The sequence below is a fragment of the Crocodylus porosus genome, unplaced genomic scaffold (assembly GCF_001723895.1).
Source record: "Crocodylus porosus isolate Cpor-Errol unplaced genomic scaffold, CroPor_comp1, whole genome shotgun sequence".
Taxonomy (NCBI): domain Eukaryota; kingdom Metazoa; phylum Chordata; order Crocodylia; family Crocodylidae; genus Crocodylus; species Crocodylus porosus.
In genome coordinates, this window is record NW_017728948.1 from 63587301 (window position 1) to 63606594 (window position 19294).

The following is a 19294-nucleotide window of genomic DNA, read 5'->3' on the forward strand; positions in this document are numbered from 1 at the left end:
GGAGTCTAGGTCCGGTGCTGGTTACAATACTGCAAATGATCTTGAAGTCTCCCAAGTACTGCTTGTGGATATTTTTTAGGCCTTTTACCACAGTCTGGCTGATAATTACATGAAAGCCTGGCTTATAATTATATGAAAGCCTCTCCATGGTTTATTCTGTGGATTGTATTTCTATGGACTTTGGATGATTGGGCTGATCAGAACACTGATTTTAGCTGGGAGTTATCTATGTACCTCCATCCTCTAGTAAACAGTGAAGAAAGAGTCATAAGGACTTTTGTATTAATTCTCAGATTTTTCTCTATCACCCATACAAATTCAGTTCTGCAAAAGAAGCTGCTGGATTTCCTGGTGGGTCTTCAGGCATCTGTGGTGTTGGAGTAGTACATTTTACTCTGTCTTAAAATAGGCTAACTTACTCCACCCAGAGATTTACAGGAGTTGAGCTGTAAATAACTGTCAAGAATTAATGTGGAAATAGTCACAATTCCTGGAAGTTAGAAGAGATGGTGTAAAGGATGGAGGGAGCTAATGCCAAACACGGTATCTTTTCCCTAAGCGTGTCCACTGCATACGCACTAAATTACATGCAGCCCAGGTCACACAGAGCTAGAATGGGATCAGAAGACACTGCAAGTTAGGCTGCTTTGCTTTCTCTTCAACAGATTTCTGGGCTTTTGATCTGAGTGTTCTTTAACCTCCACATCACACAGTGGAGAGAATGAACTGGTCTGAGGTAGACAGTGCTATTTCATGCTGTATTCTGCCCAGCTCAATAAAAGAACTTGTCTATGTTAACAAACCAGAAGAGTTAAACATAAGGTAATAGCTGTGGCAGGGATAATTGAGAACAAAAAAAGTGCCACTTGTAACATAGTTCAACAGGTACTAAAGCTGTGTACAATATTTGTTAACAATTTTGAAAAGATGGAGATCAGTAAAGTGAATATATTTTAAATTCAAAATTATTTAGGTGAGAGTAGAAAGGAATATGATGAAATGCAGAGAGTTAAGGTGAATGGGCAACATAATGCAGTATAATTCAGTGTTGGCAATTACTGACAGATAAAATTTTGCATCTCAAGGCAACACATCAGAAAGAATATGTTGTGTGGTTCTCAATTAATAATCCTCATTCAGTTAATGAATTGAGCTGCTTTGTAGACATCTAAGTGAAAACCTCTTCTCAATTGTTGTAAAAATGTTTGATACGTAATGAATAGAGTAAAATAACACTCAAAACACCACTTGTGCATTACACTATCACTCATATCTCTGAACCTGGACTCTGTGTCAGTTCTGGTCATCCTAGCCCATCTAGTCATGACAAAAAGATATCACAAAAATGAAAGGGATTCAGAGGTAGGTGATGGAAATACTTAGAAGGATAGAGAAATTTGCATCTGAAGGGACAGAAAACATTGGGACTTCAATTTACATAGAAGAGAAAAGAGGGAACTTGCTAGAGGTATACAATTTACTCAGAAGGTAATTGAGTGCTCCTATTTATACCTTCTCATGATTCAAGGATAAGAGTATATTTAATGAAACTGAAAGGCAACAAACATAAAACTAATAAAAAGGAAATAATGTTGCCTAATGCATAATTAACAGAAGAGAATCATTACCACAAGATGTCGTGGAAGTCCAATACTAAGTACTATTAAGAAAATAGGTATCAACATAGATAAGAAGAACTCCAACTATTCTTTTAAGAATGTTTGAGATAACTTAATGATAACAGCTTGGAGTTAAGAACCTTGCCCTGCGGGCTGATAGTTGACTCTTGGCGCTTCTTGTACTTTCTTATAAAGTATCTGGTACTACCCATTGGTAAAGGCAAAGCAGTATAAAAGATAAAATATTGATGTGGTATGGCAGTCCTGGGTTCTTGAATATTGTCTTTTCACTGAGGTTGGATACCAAACTTGCTGAAAGTTTACAAGTATTCATAAATGAAAAAATACAAGTGGAATGAGTGAGAAGGTACGTGAGGGATCAGTCTAGGATTAAATGTGATGAGCCAAATTCATATCTACTGACACTCTAAACGGCTGTAAAAATACAGCTGGAATTGCCGAGACATGATATGTCACCACTGATTGTTTGTTTCTTTAGCTAAGTTTTATAAACTCTCTTTTATGTAGACAGTTGACAGGCCAAAGGATTGGTATAAGACCATGTTCAAGCAAATTCATATGGTTCACAAACCTGGTAAGTGTACATTTTTCTGTTTGCTACATAAATCTTATTGGAATTAATAAATGCCCTTTTCCCCATTTTTTGGTGGTCTGCTGCCTCGTAATACATAGCTTACAGTCACTGAACATGAGATTTGAATAGAATTGAATGGGAATTTCTCTAAACTAAGCCAGTACAAGAAATGATATAGCCAAAGCATTCTCCTGGTTAAGGCTTTTTTCATTGATATATTTTTAGTTCTGAAAAAGAAAGCAGAGAAGAAATACATTAGAAATACATTATGATTTTTCACAATGTAAGAGTTCAATAAGGTGGTTAGAGTAGCAAAGAACTTTGCCAATACCACTTTTCTGTCTGACTGACCAGGGTAGCTATAGCTGTCACCTACCCTGCCAACTTTCTGTTGTAGAATTCATGTGTTCAGTGACAAAGACAAGATGCTGCTTCTTTCAGTCCTACTTATCCATTTAAATAAAACTCCTTTTGATACTGACCTCCAAGGAGCCTTCATAATATTATTAGTATCCACATTAGTAATAACATTTTATCTTGTCTTCCTATTACCCAAGCAGGCCAAGATACTCTGTAAACAGTAATTATGCCTCATTTCCTCTCAGTGATTGTAGTAGAGCAGTGACATTATGCCAAATGTTATTGACAGGTAAATGGAGGCTTACAGATGAGTAGCCTGTTGATCACGCAAGAAGTCAGTGGAAGAATCAGAAATGTAAAACAGGCCAAATACTTTCTCCTCTTCTCAAGCTGTAGCCATTGTGCAACACTAAATGTAAGAGGATTTTTTTTACAATAGGAATGGTGTCCTTTAGAAAGAGAAAACCTATCAAGAAAAGAAGAGGGAATGGTTTCTGGAAAGAATAGTAGGAATGATTATAACTTGAAATGTGAAGTGAACCAATAATTATGTAAGCTGGGTGATATGGCAACAAGATGCCATTCAGAATAGGGTGACAGAATAACCTGTCTTAAGTGTAAAGAGGAAAGATGGCCTCCAGAGACCATATACATGACCAGGCTGGAGCTGATCACCTACTAACCTTCTGTCTGTATTTGCAAAGAAAGCTTCCTTGCTTTAATGTATTGACAGGTATTGCTCTACTGTAACATTTATATTTCTTTTTGTAGATGATGACACAGACATATATCACACTCCATATGCATATAATACTGGTAGGAGTTATTCCCTCTCTTCAAATATGCCCTTTGGGGATAGTGGTACTCAAAACTCATCAGACCTGCTCCTGTTAAGTTTACATATGCATAATTCTACATTATTCTTCTGTTTGCTGTTTTCCCTTGTCCTTGTGCTCAAATATAACAAGGCCTCATTTTGGTTTCTTTCTTACAACAGAAGTAATTGGAAAATTATTGCAGACATGAACCTTTCAGAACAGAGAGGAAGTATTATAAAACTGTAGTCGCTGACTAAATTTAATTTGTTCTCACTAATGACCCTGGATACTTTGAACCTGGAATGTCAAACTAAATAATAAAATACAGATTAAAAATATAATCTGTGCTTATGTACACACATAAAAATAAAGATATGCCATATTTTTTAAACTGTGCATCAAGAACACTTAGTAAAATGATGGAGAGGCAAGGATTGTTATGGGTGATATCTTTTATTGGACCTACTGCATGGCTAGGATAGACTTAGATAAGCTTTTCAATGCACTGCATCTTTCTTCAGGTTGAATACATTGGAATAAAAAACAATAGTGTTGTCAAAGAAAAATCTTTGGTTTCAGATGCCGATGGCAAAAAGGTCAAAGGCTAACATAACATATTTCGTCATTATAGTTCTGTATCCAAACCCCCCCCACCAGCTTAAATGTAAAACACATGCGCAGTCAATCTCACATGAAACCTAAGACCACACAGAGTCTATTCACAGTCATGATTGGCAGTCCTGTAATTATTCAAGCCTGGCGTGTTGTAATAGGCTACCCTGTAAACTATAACTTTGGAAAGATTTCCGCCTTCGGTGGAGACCTCCACGCATGCCCAGGAGACATAGTCAGCGATTTGGCCAGTCGCTGACCTCTCCCCACCAACGGTAAAAGTTTTCAGGTGTATCGTTTTTGCCAGCTCGTCCGTTCTCAACAAGAGCTCACGAAAGTCTTTAGACCGAAGTTACCTGTATGCTTTGCTTAAAATCTGCACCATGCAGTTTGTAATCTGTGCAACAAAAATATCTGCATGCTGAGCTGAATAAATCAACTTCTCTTTCTACACCACGTGACCACAACTTCCTTCCTACACTGCAATCTCCTGTGGTGTAAGTAAAATAAACTTTCTGTATAACCAATACGTTTTAAAATCTCCTGACTCCAAGCCACCGCTAGTACCCACCTGTCCGACTACCTACCCCACCCGCGTCCAGCCGGTCGTGCCAACCCAGGCTCGCAGGTCAAGGGTACACCGGTCATCGGACGCGACAAGTGTAACTAGGGTGTGGAGACCAAGGCAGCCATCTCGAACACTGACTTTGGGCAGATGGGGCAGAAAAATCAGCTGCTGCCACAGCTACTCAATCACTTCAGCACCACAGTAGCAATCAGAAGTTACTGCTGCTCCCCCATGTCCCATTGCCCTGGGTGCCTGGCTGCTTTGTTACATCTCTGTTTGAAAGCTTGTGTAAGTCCAATAAAAGATATCACCCGCAAAATCCTTGCTCCTTGACATATTTCCTGGACCATCATGACTACAACATCATTCCAATTCTAGTGTAAATGATATTATTTTGTGATCCTGTTACTTTTCCTACTGGAAAATTTCATTCACTTAAAAGATATATAAATTTCAAATATTTAAGATAATAAGAATCATGTAGCAGAAACTTTTTACTAGCAAGAAGAAAATGTAATAGTTTGGATAGAGAAAGGTAGTTACCCATGTTAGTCTGAAGTCAGAAAGAAGGCAGGGCAGGCTTCCTAATAATGTGGATGAAGCAGATACACAAAACACTTTACAGTATGTAAAACAATGTATTAATGTTTAAAGTTTAAGGATTTAAGACTCTTTAATTTCTGTTTTTATCAATATTGCTCTCATTACTTCTGTTTGATATATGATCAAGAATGTGTATTCAAGTCCATAATTGGAATGCATTCTTAAAAGCTTTATTCAAGAAATTTGTTTTGGATAATTTTCCAAACTAAAGCATTCATTTCAAAGAATGAAAAAAGTACATCTATGTTACTTTTCTATTCCTTGATTTAATAACAACAAGGAACAGGACAATTCTGAGGGATTAATAGCAGGTTGTAGCTAATGGCTGGGGGGATTGCACATAACTATTATCTGTCCAAACTGGTCATTAATTCCTGTGAAATGTCATATAGTTTTATATGTGGGTGTATGTATAAAATGCATGTGTGTATGCATGGGCATATATATAATAATCATAAAAAGATGCACAGGACATCACAGTATGTCTATAAAGTGCATTTATAATTTTTTGTGTTAAATGAGTGAGTGTTTTTGTGAGTACAGTGCATCTTATTTCATTAAAATGCAACCTTACATTTTGATTATTTGTGTTTTACATTAGGCAGTTACAGCCCATCCTTCCCTGCACAAGCACACCCAGCTGCAAAGACACAGACATACAGACCATTGTCCAAAAGCACTTCTGACAATGGCACTGGTATTTTTAAGGTTTCATCTAGTATACCTCCTCCACAAATACCACCTCCAGTGCCACCACATCGTCCACGAGATAGGTCAACACCAGAAAAGTAAGTAGGTTTATTTCTTTTTTTGAAAAAAGTCCATAATCAGAACAATATTGCAATAGATAATATCAGAGGTTTATTAAGGGATGGAAAAGCAGCAAGATCACAGGTCTTGTTTCAGAGGACATTGAGATAATGAGTAGCATAACTACTTGAGTAAAGTGTGGACACCATGTTTCTTTAGTACCTGCGGATATTAGTTTTTCACTGAGCAAGCTTGACTGTTGACTAGTATGATGTAGTTGGCAAGGTAAAAATCTCAATTGATTATTGGAAGGAAGCTGCTTCCTAAAGGCTTAGAAGCTCAAATCCAGTTTCACCTTTAGACAGATAAGTAGCACTAGCACAGTGAACTTGAGCCACATAAACTACCATGTGACCATATGAAAGGTGATGCCTCTCTGAATCAGTTAGTCTTTTGCCATTGAAAAATGGCAGCAGGGTGCTTTAAACTAAAGAAATGCCCCACTGCCATTTTTCAGCATGGGGACACTGATACATGTGAAGTTCCAGACACTTTTAATTAGCATGGTTCTCAGAGCTGCACTAATGAAAGCCCCCACTTCCCCCCGCCCCGCCTCCTAGAGCCCATCTATAAACAACCTAATGTGCCACCCTTCCCTACCTTCTGTCTGATTTCAGGCTAATGCAGCTACCCATCTCTTAGCCACACAGGTGACACTTGTAGCCATTTGCAAAGATGTTAGATTCTGTGTACTTCCATTTTCAACTAAGGTGCCACAGCACCCAGAAGTGCCACCAGGTTGTTTGAAGGGTGCCATGAGATAGGGTATAAGATAAATCAGGTATAAGAAGATAAGGAGATACGGGCAAGCTCAAGTTTCTCCCTGCCTGGCCAATCCCCTACACCCACTCCCCAGCCCCTCTTCAAGGAGAAAAGCACTGTCATATATAAATTAGTTTTAGGAACTGGGTGCCACTCCATTTACAAAAGGAGTGGTGGGTGCCTGTCGACGAGTCTGTCAACGAGTCCAATAGTTCAGTAGTCTGTACACGTCCGTCCAATGATTCCCAATTGAGGCGCACTCACTCCGGGGAGGTACGCATCAGATCTGCCTGCCACGACTTTGCTGGTTCCCTGGTTCGGTGTCTTTCTATGATGCGCGCACGTCCGAAAATGAGACCTCCAGTTACTCCAAGTCTAAGATCCTTGAGGGCTCCTTCCTCCCCTACACCCTCGCCCGGGCCTCCATGCACAAGTCCGGGTTGCCCTCCAAGTCCTCCCTCTGGTGAGTGGGGAGGGGCAATGCCTCGAATACAAAATATAAAGTTAGCAACCGCAAGCCAAACAGTCCGTTCTACCACGGCCCCTGATTCCGGGTCCCTGTGTTTGCCGGCTTCACTCAAGTCCAGCTCTCCTCTTTCCGGAGTCCCCTCATCCCCCTTACCGGGGTGGGCTGTCTGCCCCCTTAGGGTCCTTTCCCCATCTGGGGCGGCTCCGACTCCTGCCCCCAGCACACTGTGGCTGAGGCCCCTAGCCCACTTCTCCAGGCTACTGGCCGAGTAGCCTCCAGCTGGGGTGAGGTGCCTCCAGCCTTCACAATCGCCTTGAATAACTTCAGGGCTTATCGCCCCGGTGTCTTGCCCCTGCGAGACCTTACCCTTTCCCCAGAATGTGCGTGCAGGGCGCATGTCAGCGTGCCTCCGCCGCTCCGGACTCCCACCAGGGATCCACTCCCGTCCCGGCTCTTCCAGTCTTCCCCCTCTCTGTTCCGGTGCGGCTTTTGTGCCCGCCTGCGCCGCCGCACACCTGGGAGGGGTAAGTGAGTCTCCTGCCCTCGGTGCCAGCAGGGAACTAACACCCATAGCCGGGCCCACTCGGTGGCTCGCGTGCTGTGCTGACCCTGCCGCGCCTGCACCGCGCCCCGCACTTCTTAGCCGCCGGCAATCTATTGCCGCAGCGGCTCCCGCTTCGCTGTTCCCGGGGCTTATCGGGGCTGGGGATCTCTCACAGTGCCTCAAGTCCAAACAGGTTAAGAACTATTGGCCAAGTATTAGAGCATTTGACCAGGGAGCAGAAGAGGAAGCTAGTCCCCCTTCAGACAGAAAGGGTTTGAAGTTGTATCTCCTACTATCAAAGTGACCTCACCACCAAGCCAAGGGTGAGGCAGGACCAAGAACACTCTCCACCCCTCCTCTTGAAGCCAATGATATAGGCAGCCAGGAGGGTAATATATGTGGGAAGCAGAGAAGCAGAGAAAACTAGAAGGACCATCTTCAATGGCTCAGTGAGGTATGGACTACCTTGAAAAGTAGAGGGCCTGGGTTTTGGCCCTTATTTCTATTTGTCATTGTGTTTCTGCAGCCTGTGTTGAATAGCTACTGGATAAAATATATACAAGTAGGCTTTTTTCCCCCATTGGGTGCAGAAACATAAATGGCCAGAGCAGATTCCTCAGAAGGCAAAGACAAGTTACACAGTAGAGAGTATGAGCTAAAATCGTCATAAAAGGCTAATTTTAGCTATGCAACTGCTACTCAGCCACATAAAGGGAAGTTGTATTTGGGCCTAAGAAACTTTAATATTGGTAGCATGTCATATAAAAATATGGATTGACTTATTGCTCCCTGAATCCTGGAGTTACAGGAATTGTCCCATAGCAGACCAGACAGAATAAGGGAACACAGTAAAGGATCTTATAGGAACTACCTTTTTCCTGGTTTGGAGTTAACCATTTCAGCCTTAAATTTGGATGTGTCCCCTCTTTCTCACAATCTCCTTCATGAGAAGATTGACAAAGAAAATCCAGGCTCTCCACTCTAGGGAATGTCACAGTTTAGGGAATGCTTTGTCTGCTCCTAACAACTATAACCAGTCAATTTATCCTTAACACCAGGGGGATGGGTGTTTGTCTGCATGTGTTAGGGGTGGGGAGAGAGGTTAATTGACAGTAAAGCAAGAGTATTTAGACCCTCACTTAAGTGATTTAGGTTTAAATTGTATATGACTCACATCTTTAGAGTGGGCAGGCAAGACATGGCATGTTTCACATTACCAGTCAAAACTCAAATAGTACAGTCCACAAAGGATTAAAAGTTAAAGTAACATAAAATTAGTATGAATCTGAGTTTTAATAGCATGTTTTTATCTTCATAATGGCAGGTTATCTGAGTTATTTTGAGTAAAATGCAACCTGTTCAATACGCATTCATTTATTTATTCATTCTTAGCAGACATTTCAATTATGTGCCCTGAAACCACAATTTCTTCTCCGTTAAAATATACAATAAATATACAGAGGATTTCATTTGCTTAAAATGTACAGTATTTCACCAATGGAGATTTCAGTGCCTCAGCACATGTATACACACACTTACGTATGCTTCCACCCATTCAGTGAAAAACATCTGCATAGATTTTTAAATGCATGATAAAATATGACATGTGCATTGCTTTGTGTCAGGTCACATCAAATGATTTAACATAGGCTGAACAAATTTACCTTATTGTATATACATGCAGCAATTATCACCAGCTACCCCAGTTTGTTAGTGAGTCATTTGCCACAATTCTAATTAAAATTACACACTGTCTGAGGTTATTCCAAATGCAGGCTGGCCAATGACTGCAAAAATGACCAAGAAATGACAGTTCTTGCCATTATTGTCCAAATGAGTGCTAAGATATGACAGTGAGTCACAGTATAGGGATGTCAAAGGATATGAGACATATCAGTACAAACCTTTACAATGCAGCTGTTACATAATGCATTATTCTATAGTGATACAAGTATAGCAATGTTTTATTAACAGTCAAAATTAGAGTGATTCTAGCTGACCTATATTGCAATAAGTGTGACAGATCATAACAGCTATTGCATACTTCTGAACTTCAGCTCCTTCTCCCTTTTTAAAATAGCTAAAAAGTCCATAGCCTAAGAATCTAATTGAATCTATTTCTAAAACAGAAAGAGAATACAAAGGATTATACTTTATTCTTTGTATGGTGCCAACAAGATGATAGGCCCTTTCTAGACAATTATAGAGACAATGCCCAGAATCCTGGCCCACTGAAACCAATACAAAGGGAATAGGATTTCATTCAAGGTACCTGCCCTGAATAGATTAGAAATGGTTGCTTATTTAGAGGCAGATCAAACATCCAAATGATTAGTCTAGCTGTAAAGAAAAAACAGAGGAGCCTTCCTGCAAATCAATATATAGAATATTGTATTATTTTATTTAAATATTATCCCTAATGAAATGCATTATTAGCTATAGAACCTGTTCTATACATATTTAGATATTTTAAAACCTTTTTCATTAGGCAAACCTATCATATTTTACATGCAGAATTTCATTTATTTTTATTGTATTTGTACATACAATATAATGCCTGTTCCACAGTAAATCTGAAATTTGTACAGAAAAGATTTTTTGGATTAGTATAATGTAGGTAACAAAAATATGAATAAATTTCTGTAAGATTTTACCTGTATGAATATGTGTTTCCCACCAGTAGAGCTGTCCCTAGGAGTGGGGCGAATCAGGGCAACCGCCCTGGGTCCCATGCTTTGGGGGACCCTACAGAGCTGGGCGGAGAGGCTGCAGCTGCCACTATTTACATGTTTTTGCCTGTTCCAGCTGGAAGCTCTGGCCACCACCCATCCCACTATGTCCGGTGTGCCTGGGCTTTCACTCCCCACTGTAAGTGTGCCGTAGGATGGGGGGGGGCCGCACCCTGCTGGGATCATCTTTGCCCACCAGTAAAGTTCTACTGACAAAAAGTAATGGTGGAAGTGGTAAAACAACCAAATCACCACCAGTATTTTTGCCATTGTACTCTGTGTACCTGATCTGAGTAAACTGAGATTATGCTGAGGTTAAAATGTCAGGATGTTAGAATATTAAAGACCAGAAGTCTCATAGCTGAAGCTGGGGAAAAAAAGTAGGTTCACAATTAAGTTAAGCTGCTGACATGGAGCGATGCGGTGTTAATGGAAAAGAAAGTATCATAACTTGTTTGTATTTGTTGTTTAGAAATGACTGGGATCCTCCAGACAGAAAAGTAGATACCCGCAAATTCCGTTCAGAACCAAGGAGTATTTTTGAATATGAGCCAGGAAAGTCATCAATTCTTGAACATGAAAGACCGGTAAGAAGTGTTTGTGGACTGGGATCATGCAATCTTAGTGAGAGTTCACTTTTGCTAATTATACCTAGTTAGACTGCTATTTGATTATCCATGTTCATATTTAGATTCTTTCTAGTTCACATGTGGTAAATTCTGTCTTGATAGTCTGGGATGGTTCTGTAGAAACTGTGGGACTGGTTGGGTTTAGGGTTAGATATAGTCCCTCCTTTACAAGACATCAAGGAATCACTATGAGAAATGAAACAATTTTACATGTCAAGTAGAACCGTAAATCCATGAGAACTACTTGTCATAATTTGAATGCATATCCAGAACTGAATTTCACGTGTTTGCGGTAATTTTATCGGCACATGTAATCACCACATCAGTTACGCACATGCATATAGTATTCTGCCACTAGGTATTTCAGAAAAAAATGTGATAATGTGTTCAGGATATGTGCCTAATGTTATCCTCAAGAATTTTGATTAGTTCTGGTTATGCATGGGTCTACTTAAATCACGGCAAGACAAAGCATTTTTTGCAGCTTGGTCACAGCACGAAGAACTGATTTCATGGGCATTTCCCAGCAGCCCCACCTCTCGCCACTGATCAGTGGAGAAGCACATACCATATAATTTAATAGCAAATTCTGTGGAAAGTAAATGATATCATATAATTTATCACATTGGTATAAATATAAATATTACATTTAAATATAAATTTAAATATAAATATAAATGTATAATACAGTGTGAATTGTAACAAATCATCATAACTTATTATTATATATAGTGTTCTACAAAAAGTTTAGAACCACTAATTCATGCTAACCCTAATTTATTATCACTTCACTGACTGATGCCTTTACTTAGTCTACATCACTAGCAAACAGTAACTCTATGGCTGCAGTGACTGTTGCATTGTTTTTGTATCGCAGTAAGCATTGGAACATTCTAAAACAGCGCATGAATAATACGCTGGTTTTTCTTTTTAGGTTGATTTCGTGGGAAATCGCAGCCAATGCAGTATTTCCTGGTGATCATGGACAATGCTGTTTTTCATGGTTTCTGTGAAAACCACAAAACCGTGAATTAAATAGACCCTTAGTTTTACACTAATCTGTAACCAAATATACTTATTGCACATTTCTAAATCATACGTCTGCAGTTGGGGAATTTCTCATGAGCATGTCTAATAAAACTAAGTCTAATGCTTGCAAAATGACCACTAACCTAAGTTTCTATTTATTTAAAAGGCATACTCCACTAGTCCTTCTATTTTACCCTTACACTGTTCTAATACTTAATCTATTTAGGAAGATTGATATATATTATGTCATTCTTTCTGTGACACTTTCTTCAGGTGCAGTGGTTGGCAGAGTTTAATTTTTGATAGGAGTCTATGTAACTGACACCAGAGTTTTATTTGCTTAACTATTATTATAATTCCTATCATCAGCGGACATATTGTATCAGTTTAAAAATAATAAATATACTGCATACTTGGACTATGATATGCATAGTACATCAGCCTTATATTAAAGAATTGTACTGAAATAACTTCCTATTATTGTAAGTTTATTTTATTGTATTTTATTTCTACAGCTTAAGCGATAATGTGGCGTGGGTTACATTGGGTCTCTAGCAAGCTGTGAGATTCTGTAAAATAAGGTTCTTGGAGAATAAGGAATTCCTTTCTGATACAGACCACTTGTAGTGACAGAGCTATTAGTCAGTCTTACAATTTACCAACATCTCCCTGATTTCTGAGATGTAGTCATTATTGCCAAGCTGAATTTAGAAGTACCTATCAAGAAAATAAAAATTGTATTTTGGGAGTGATTTTTCCCTTGCGGTAGCTGTGTCACAGATTGAGGTCATTACAGACTGAGAAATGGCAGGCTCGTGCTAAAAATTAGCATTTTGAAAATCACAGTGATTTTTTATTTCTGCCCTTACATTTCTAATACATTTAATTTCCTGCTAGGAAAAAGAAAAGCAGGAATAATTCATATTATAACTGCAACACTCAAAATTGTGGTGTTAGGTATAATTTTTTAAGTTTAATAAATAAATAGTGAGCGAATATTAGGCAACTAAATAAATGGTGAGTTTTGCTGATAAGTTTTTTGAGTATTATGCCTGATAGTTGTATAAGACAGTTGTTTGCAAAGTTTTCAGAAATAAGTTGGACAAATCTTTGTGTAGGATGTTTTAGTCAAGGATAATCCTGCCTTGAGCAGGGCATTGGACTAGATGCCTTCTCCAGTCTTTTCCACTCTACTTTCTATGATTCAGTGATTCAATACAAGATAAAGTTACTGATAAAATCAGGGGGAGGTACTGTTTAATGATATATCTGAGTGTTCTGAAGGCTTCAGAAGTGGGGCAGTTATGCAAAAACAGCACCCAAGTGTTGTACTGATACTAAAGGGTGCCTGTACACAAGCATGGAGGCTGCTCCAATGCACTGTAATTACAACATGTCAGAACAGACTCGATTAATCGAGTCTGCCATAATATGGCAATTACCACACTCCAGCAGCCTCCCACGTCTCATGTATCAGTGTCCCTGCATTTAAAAATGGTGGCAGGGTCACAAGCACCTCCGCTGCCATTTTTAAGTAGGGGGGCACTGATACACAAGAAGCTGTAGCGCTTTAATAAGACTGGCTCTTGGAGCCACTCTAATTAAAGCTCCACCCTCCCTGCCCCCAGAGCACGTGTAAAAGTGCCCAAAGTGATTTCCTAAAAATGGGTTCTAAATCAAGTAACATACCTCTAAACTATCAACATAAGTTTAAAAAAATCTCCAGAGTACTTTTATTGGTTATAAAAGTTAAGTTTCACAAATTAAGATACTGATTTTTTTTTAAAGTATTACAAAATTATTTGATGTTTGCTAATGCCCCATGTTCTGTGTTAATTAAAACTTATGTGGGAAATGTATTTGAAAGCAAGATAAAGGATAAATTATTACAGCTGGTTAGGGACTGGAACTGCTACTTTAAAATTCTGGAATTTTTCAGGATAAATTCTGAATCATCTAACATTTTTGACAATTTTGAACATATAACTTAGTAAATATTTTATTGAATACCAAATAAAGTATACAAATATAACAATGATATTATAAACAATTAAGCAAAGTGATGGCATTAAACGTTTTTACCATAGTAAAATAGAACATTTGATCTTTTCAAACAAGAAAATAGAAATGATTTCCTCAAAAATGTTATCAAAATGAAAATGTTTGAATTTTTACAGAACTGAAATTCCTTGTCAAAAACCCTTCAGTTAGCTATAATACTCTTAGGTTGAAATGTATTAAGCTGAGCAAGAGCAGAATAGTGCAAAATCTGTTAGCTTTGTTGAAGGTCTTGATTGTGGAATTAAAAGAGGAAGTGAACAGAACTCCAGTGAAATTTGAGATGATACAAAACTGGAAGCAATTATGACCCCACTTAGAGACAGAGATTTAAACATAAAAAGAAAATAATAAAAATTAGATTTTAATGTAAAAGATGTTAATAATATATCCTGAGGAAAAAAATCATTTAAAAGTCATATGCATGTTGGTAGGAGGCAAAATGGGCAACAAGAAAGTGGACATTACTTAGGAGTATAACAGATTACATGATCATACCCACTTTGCTGTTTGCCATGGATTAAAAAAAAAGATTGATGCAAGCTTTAGTTCTGCAGGAATTTCCCATCACAAAACAGAAAAGAGTAATATATAGGTCTTTCGTATATGACTTGAGTGCAAGACACCTGGGCTAAGTACAAACAGTCAAAAAGCTTGAGGTGGAATCAGTTCAATCTACATTGGTTTTTCTAAGCTGCATAGCTTGAACCGATACCGAACTGAACTAGCGTTCAGTCGTCCCCTGTCCAAGACAGGCAAATATCTGCACTGGCCACTGCCAGAAGCGGGGGGGTGCTCACAAGCACCTCCCATCTCCCCCAGGCTGGGAACATGGAGGCCTCAGCCCCTTGCTAGCCTCCAGCCTGTCAGGCACAGGGGGTGGGCAGAGGGGAATGGACCCCCACTCTAGCCCAGCCTCCCACTATCAGAGGGTGGAGTGGGTCCATTCCCTCCCATCCCCAACACCCCCTGCCCCCCCACGGCTGACAGGTCAAGGTCTAGCAAGGGGGCAGGACTCTGGTGTTCCCAACCAGCAGAGCCAGGCTATGAGGGAAGGGCAGAGGGAAAGCCCACACCTGGGAGTTTCCACTCCACACCAACCCCTGCTGGGATGGGGGCAAACTGGATCAGGGGTCCATTCCCCCCCCACCAATCCCCTGTGCCTGACAGGTGGGGGCCTGGTGATGGGGTGGGGCTCTGGTGTTCCCAGCTGGCAGGAGCCAGGCTGCAAGGGCAGTGGGAGGGAAAGCTGTGACTGGGGGCTTCCCCACCCAACTGCTTGTCAGACCCCAGCTGGGGAAGGGGCCTAAGCGACCTCACTCACCCCCAGTGCTGCCTGCAGACCCAGCTGGGGAGCTGAGGCTGTGCTGCCTTTGTTCTATGACAACTTGGAGGCAAGCGGGGGCCACAAAGCTTTCTGGCATGCTGGAGGACTATAACTTAGCTTGATTCACTATGAGGTCTGAGACAGAAGTTAAACCTAAACTTTAACCCGAAATTGGTGGTTTGATTCATAGACTCATAGATGCTAGGGTCAGAAGGGACCTCAATAGATCATCGAATCTGACTGCCTGCCAGTGGCAGGAAAAAGTGCTGGGGTCATGTGACCCCAGCCAGTGCTTGTCCAGTCTCTTGTTGAAGATCTTCAAGGTAGGGGAGAGCACCATCTCCCTTGAAAGCCCATTCAAGATTCTGGCAACCCTAACCATAAAGAAGTTATTTCTGATGTCCAACCTAAATCTACTCTCTATCAGCTTGTGGCCAGTTTCTGGTTATTCCCAGGGGTGCTCTGGTAAACAGAGCATCTCCTATTCCCTGCTGCACCCTTTCCCCCACCCCAGTGAATTGGTATACTGCCACAAGATCCCCCCTCAGCCTTCTCTTGCGGAGGCTGAAAAGGTCCAGGTCCCTCAGCCTTTCCCCATAGGGCCTTCTCTGCAGGCCTCTAACTATATGAGTGGCCCTCCTCTGGACCCTCTCAAGGTTGTCCACATCCTTCTTGAATTGCAGCACCCAGAACTGAATGCAATACTCCAGCTGTAGCCTGACCAGTGCCACAGAGGGGAAATATCACCTTCCTGGACCTGTTCATGATGCACCCACTAATGCATGACAAAGTGCAGTTTGCTCTGCTCATTACAACATCACAGTGACAACTCATATTCGTCTTGGAGTTGACAGCAACTCTGAGATCTCTTTCTGCCACTGTGCTACTGAGGTCATCCCTCAGCCTATGGGTGTGCCGGTGATTCCTTCTCCCTAGGTGCAGCACCTTGCACTTGTCCTTGTTGAACTGCATCCTGTTGCTCTCTGACCACTTCTCTAATCTGCCCAGGTCTGCCTGGATTAAGTTTCTTCCCATCAATGTGTTTGATTTGCCCCATAGTTTAGTGTCATCTGAGAATTCAGACAGAGTGCTACATCCATCCAGGTTTATTTTAAACTGGTTTCGGCCACTTTGAAAATGGTTTATGTGTACAGGCAGTCCTTGACTTACAATGTTTCAAGTTACAATGTTTCATGCTTACATTTATAAATTGACACCCTGTTTCAACTTTATGACATTAGTTTCTACTTTACAACGCTTGATCCAGTGCGATGCTACGCCATGCCAGCGAACAAGTTCTCTGTGTCACTCATCTCCCTGGAGAACATCTGTCCAAACTTCCTTGGACACTTTCTTTAAGAAACCACCCAAGACTCCTAAGCAGACTCTAGCCAAGAACCCTTCAAAAAGTCCAACCAAGAGCCTTTCAAAGAGTCCAGCAAAAAGTCACCTCAAAGAAGTCCTTCCAATCAATATGTTTGCTATTTACAATATCAATACGTTAATGTAGCTATATTACTCATCTATAAATTGATCGAGTACAAAATTCTGGGGTATTTTTGGTGAAAATAGGGTATCGGGCCTTAGTTCAGGAACCAATCCCCCATTTATAACATTGTTTCTTATGAGAAAATGGTTCCGAGTTATGTTTCAACTTAAGACGCAGTTTTCAGGAACCAGTTGTGTCGTAAGTCCAGGGACTGCCTCTATTGTGTTACAGACTTAAACCAGTTTCTGATTATTTAAACCAGTTTATTGGTAATTTCTGTGCCTAGCCCTGGTGTATTTCTTTTAATTCTAAGTATCACATTAGCAGAAAGATACTGAGAAAGCTGAGGGAGTTTTTTTGAGAAGTGTTAAATCATCAGGAGTTTGAAAGGGTTAGTCTTTTGAATAAAAATAAGACTGCATGCCTTGCTTAAGAAACTACTGGCAGTCAATGCAACAGTAAAGGCTAAAAACATCTAGAAGTAAAAAGAATTTAGGATGTTTCTGTAGGCGTATAGTTAAAAGCAATAGAATGCAATTTAGAAAAGTAAAATTCAGGCTGAGTTGTCATCTTAACAGTAAGATTTAAACTGTGGCATAGTCTTATACATGCAAAAGTAGAAATTCCATTTCTTGTTGTTGGTTAAAACACACTATATAGCAATAGAACCTTAGTAATGGGAAATGACCTTGCACAGAAGAGGAGATAAACTAGATACTCTGATGGATCTTTCAGTCTTTATCTTCTATGATTTTATGAACTTGTACTCATTTCCCTAAGTAGCAGATAATACAGGAGAATCATGAATTCTGGGCTATGCATAGTGTTATCAATCATTCGTGAAACTATAAGGCAGTTAATTGCTGTTTATCAACTTTATGCCTGCCTGCTTCCTAAATGGATTTTTCTCCTGTTTCAAATGGAACTAAAGCTAACATCCTTCTTTTAATTTAATTTCTTAAGTGTTCACTAGCATCAGTGTTGTTATCATGAACCTAAGAAATACTGCATTAGTTTAAACATGTAAAAAGCCAGGAAGAGAAATATTTGGCAAGCCTACAAAAAAGGCTTTTTAAAAGTTTTAATGTGACAAGCAATACATTTATTTTTTAAAAAGAAGTATTTGATGCACAGCATGAAAGGGCAACTTGCATTGCTAATTTTCATGTCACCATATTGCAGTGGTTTGCAACTGTTGCAAGTGACTGTGTGACAAGGTCCTGTGATAAGTGCAAAATAGTGATGAATGTGGTGCTTGCAGTTGCATCTAGTGCAGTAGGTACTTCCTTTTGTTTGCTGCCCTCTGCTGTTCAGTCTGTAAACAAAATTCAACCCAAACCCATAGGGAGAAATCTTTGGGTTCACTGTGAACTCATGCCGCTGGTATTGAATTCCACACCTGATGGAACTGAATTCCAAAGCAGCTTAGAGATGGTTTATATAGTCTTCTGTTACCTCTGCTAGCTGCCCTGTTTCAAGAAGCACAGCTGCAGAGCACTGTCCCAACCCCACAGGTTAATTTTTTTGCTTTGTCTAAGGAGCACCACCTATTCTTTTGTCAGTGTATCCACAAATGTAGATATTTAGGGAACATTGCATCACTTCAGACTGTACCTGATCTGTACCAAGGTGCAGTCAAAACTGTCAATGTTTGTTGGAGTGACAATGCCCTCAAATTCTCCTCTGATTTCAATCTTAAATATAATCTTAAATTATAATCTTTAATTTGCTATTTAGTCTATAGGACTGAGAGCAAATCAGTAGTTTTGCAGTTTTTCCCAGGGTTACATAGTTCAAAATGATGGTGTGTTTCTAAAGTTGTACAAAAAGTAGAATAGGCCAATAATTGCAACTGGAAAAAATAGGAAGCGCTAGCACTTAATTCTCTGCATTTGTGATTTTTCTTGTTTTTCCTCATATTGTCTACATTTCCCTACAGCAGTTAGAGTTTGGCTTTTCTCTTTTAATGTAGTCTTCTAAAGCGGACATTTTTCTTTCATGAATCAAAGACTGTAATAAAGTTGCATCCGACATTGGTCAGGCCGCAATTGGAGTACTGCGTCCAGTGCTGGGTGCCGCACTTTAAAAAGGATGTGGCCAGCCTGGAGAGAGTTCTGAGGAGGGCCATCTGTTTGGTGAGAGGGCAGCAGGACAGGCCCTATGAGGAGAGACTGAGGGACCTGAACTTATTCAGCCTTAGCAAGAGGAGGCTGAGCGGAGACCTGGTGGCTGCCTACAAACTCATCAGGGGAGATCATCAGCAAATAGGAAGA

The 19294-nt window shown here is 40.1% G+C and overlaps 1 protein-coding gene across 8 annotated transcripts in view; it reads left to right on the forward strand.

The window, feature by feature from the left end:
- SORBS2 (sorbin and SH3 domain containing 2) overlaps window positions 1-19294 on the forward strand; it is a 260527-nt gene that overhangs the window by 179656 nt on the left and 61577 nt on the right. For 7 of the 8 annotated variants that reach the window (XM_019552681.1, XM_019552679.1, XM_019552680.1 and 4 more), the window contains 4 exons: window positions 2148-2214; window positions 3346-3390; window positions 5777-5963; window positions 10962-11076. In XM_019552681.1, the coding sequence (XP_019408226.1) occupies window positions 2148-2214; window positions 3346-3390; window positions 5777-5963; window positions 10962-11076 (414 nt within the window). Of the gene's footprint in view, window positions 1-2147; window positions 2215-3345; window positions 3391-5776; window positions 5968-10961; window positions 11077-19294 lie in introns of all 8 variants that reach the window. The other variant, XM_019552684.1, reaches the window with a different exon arrangement.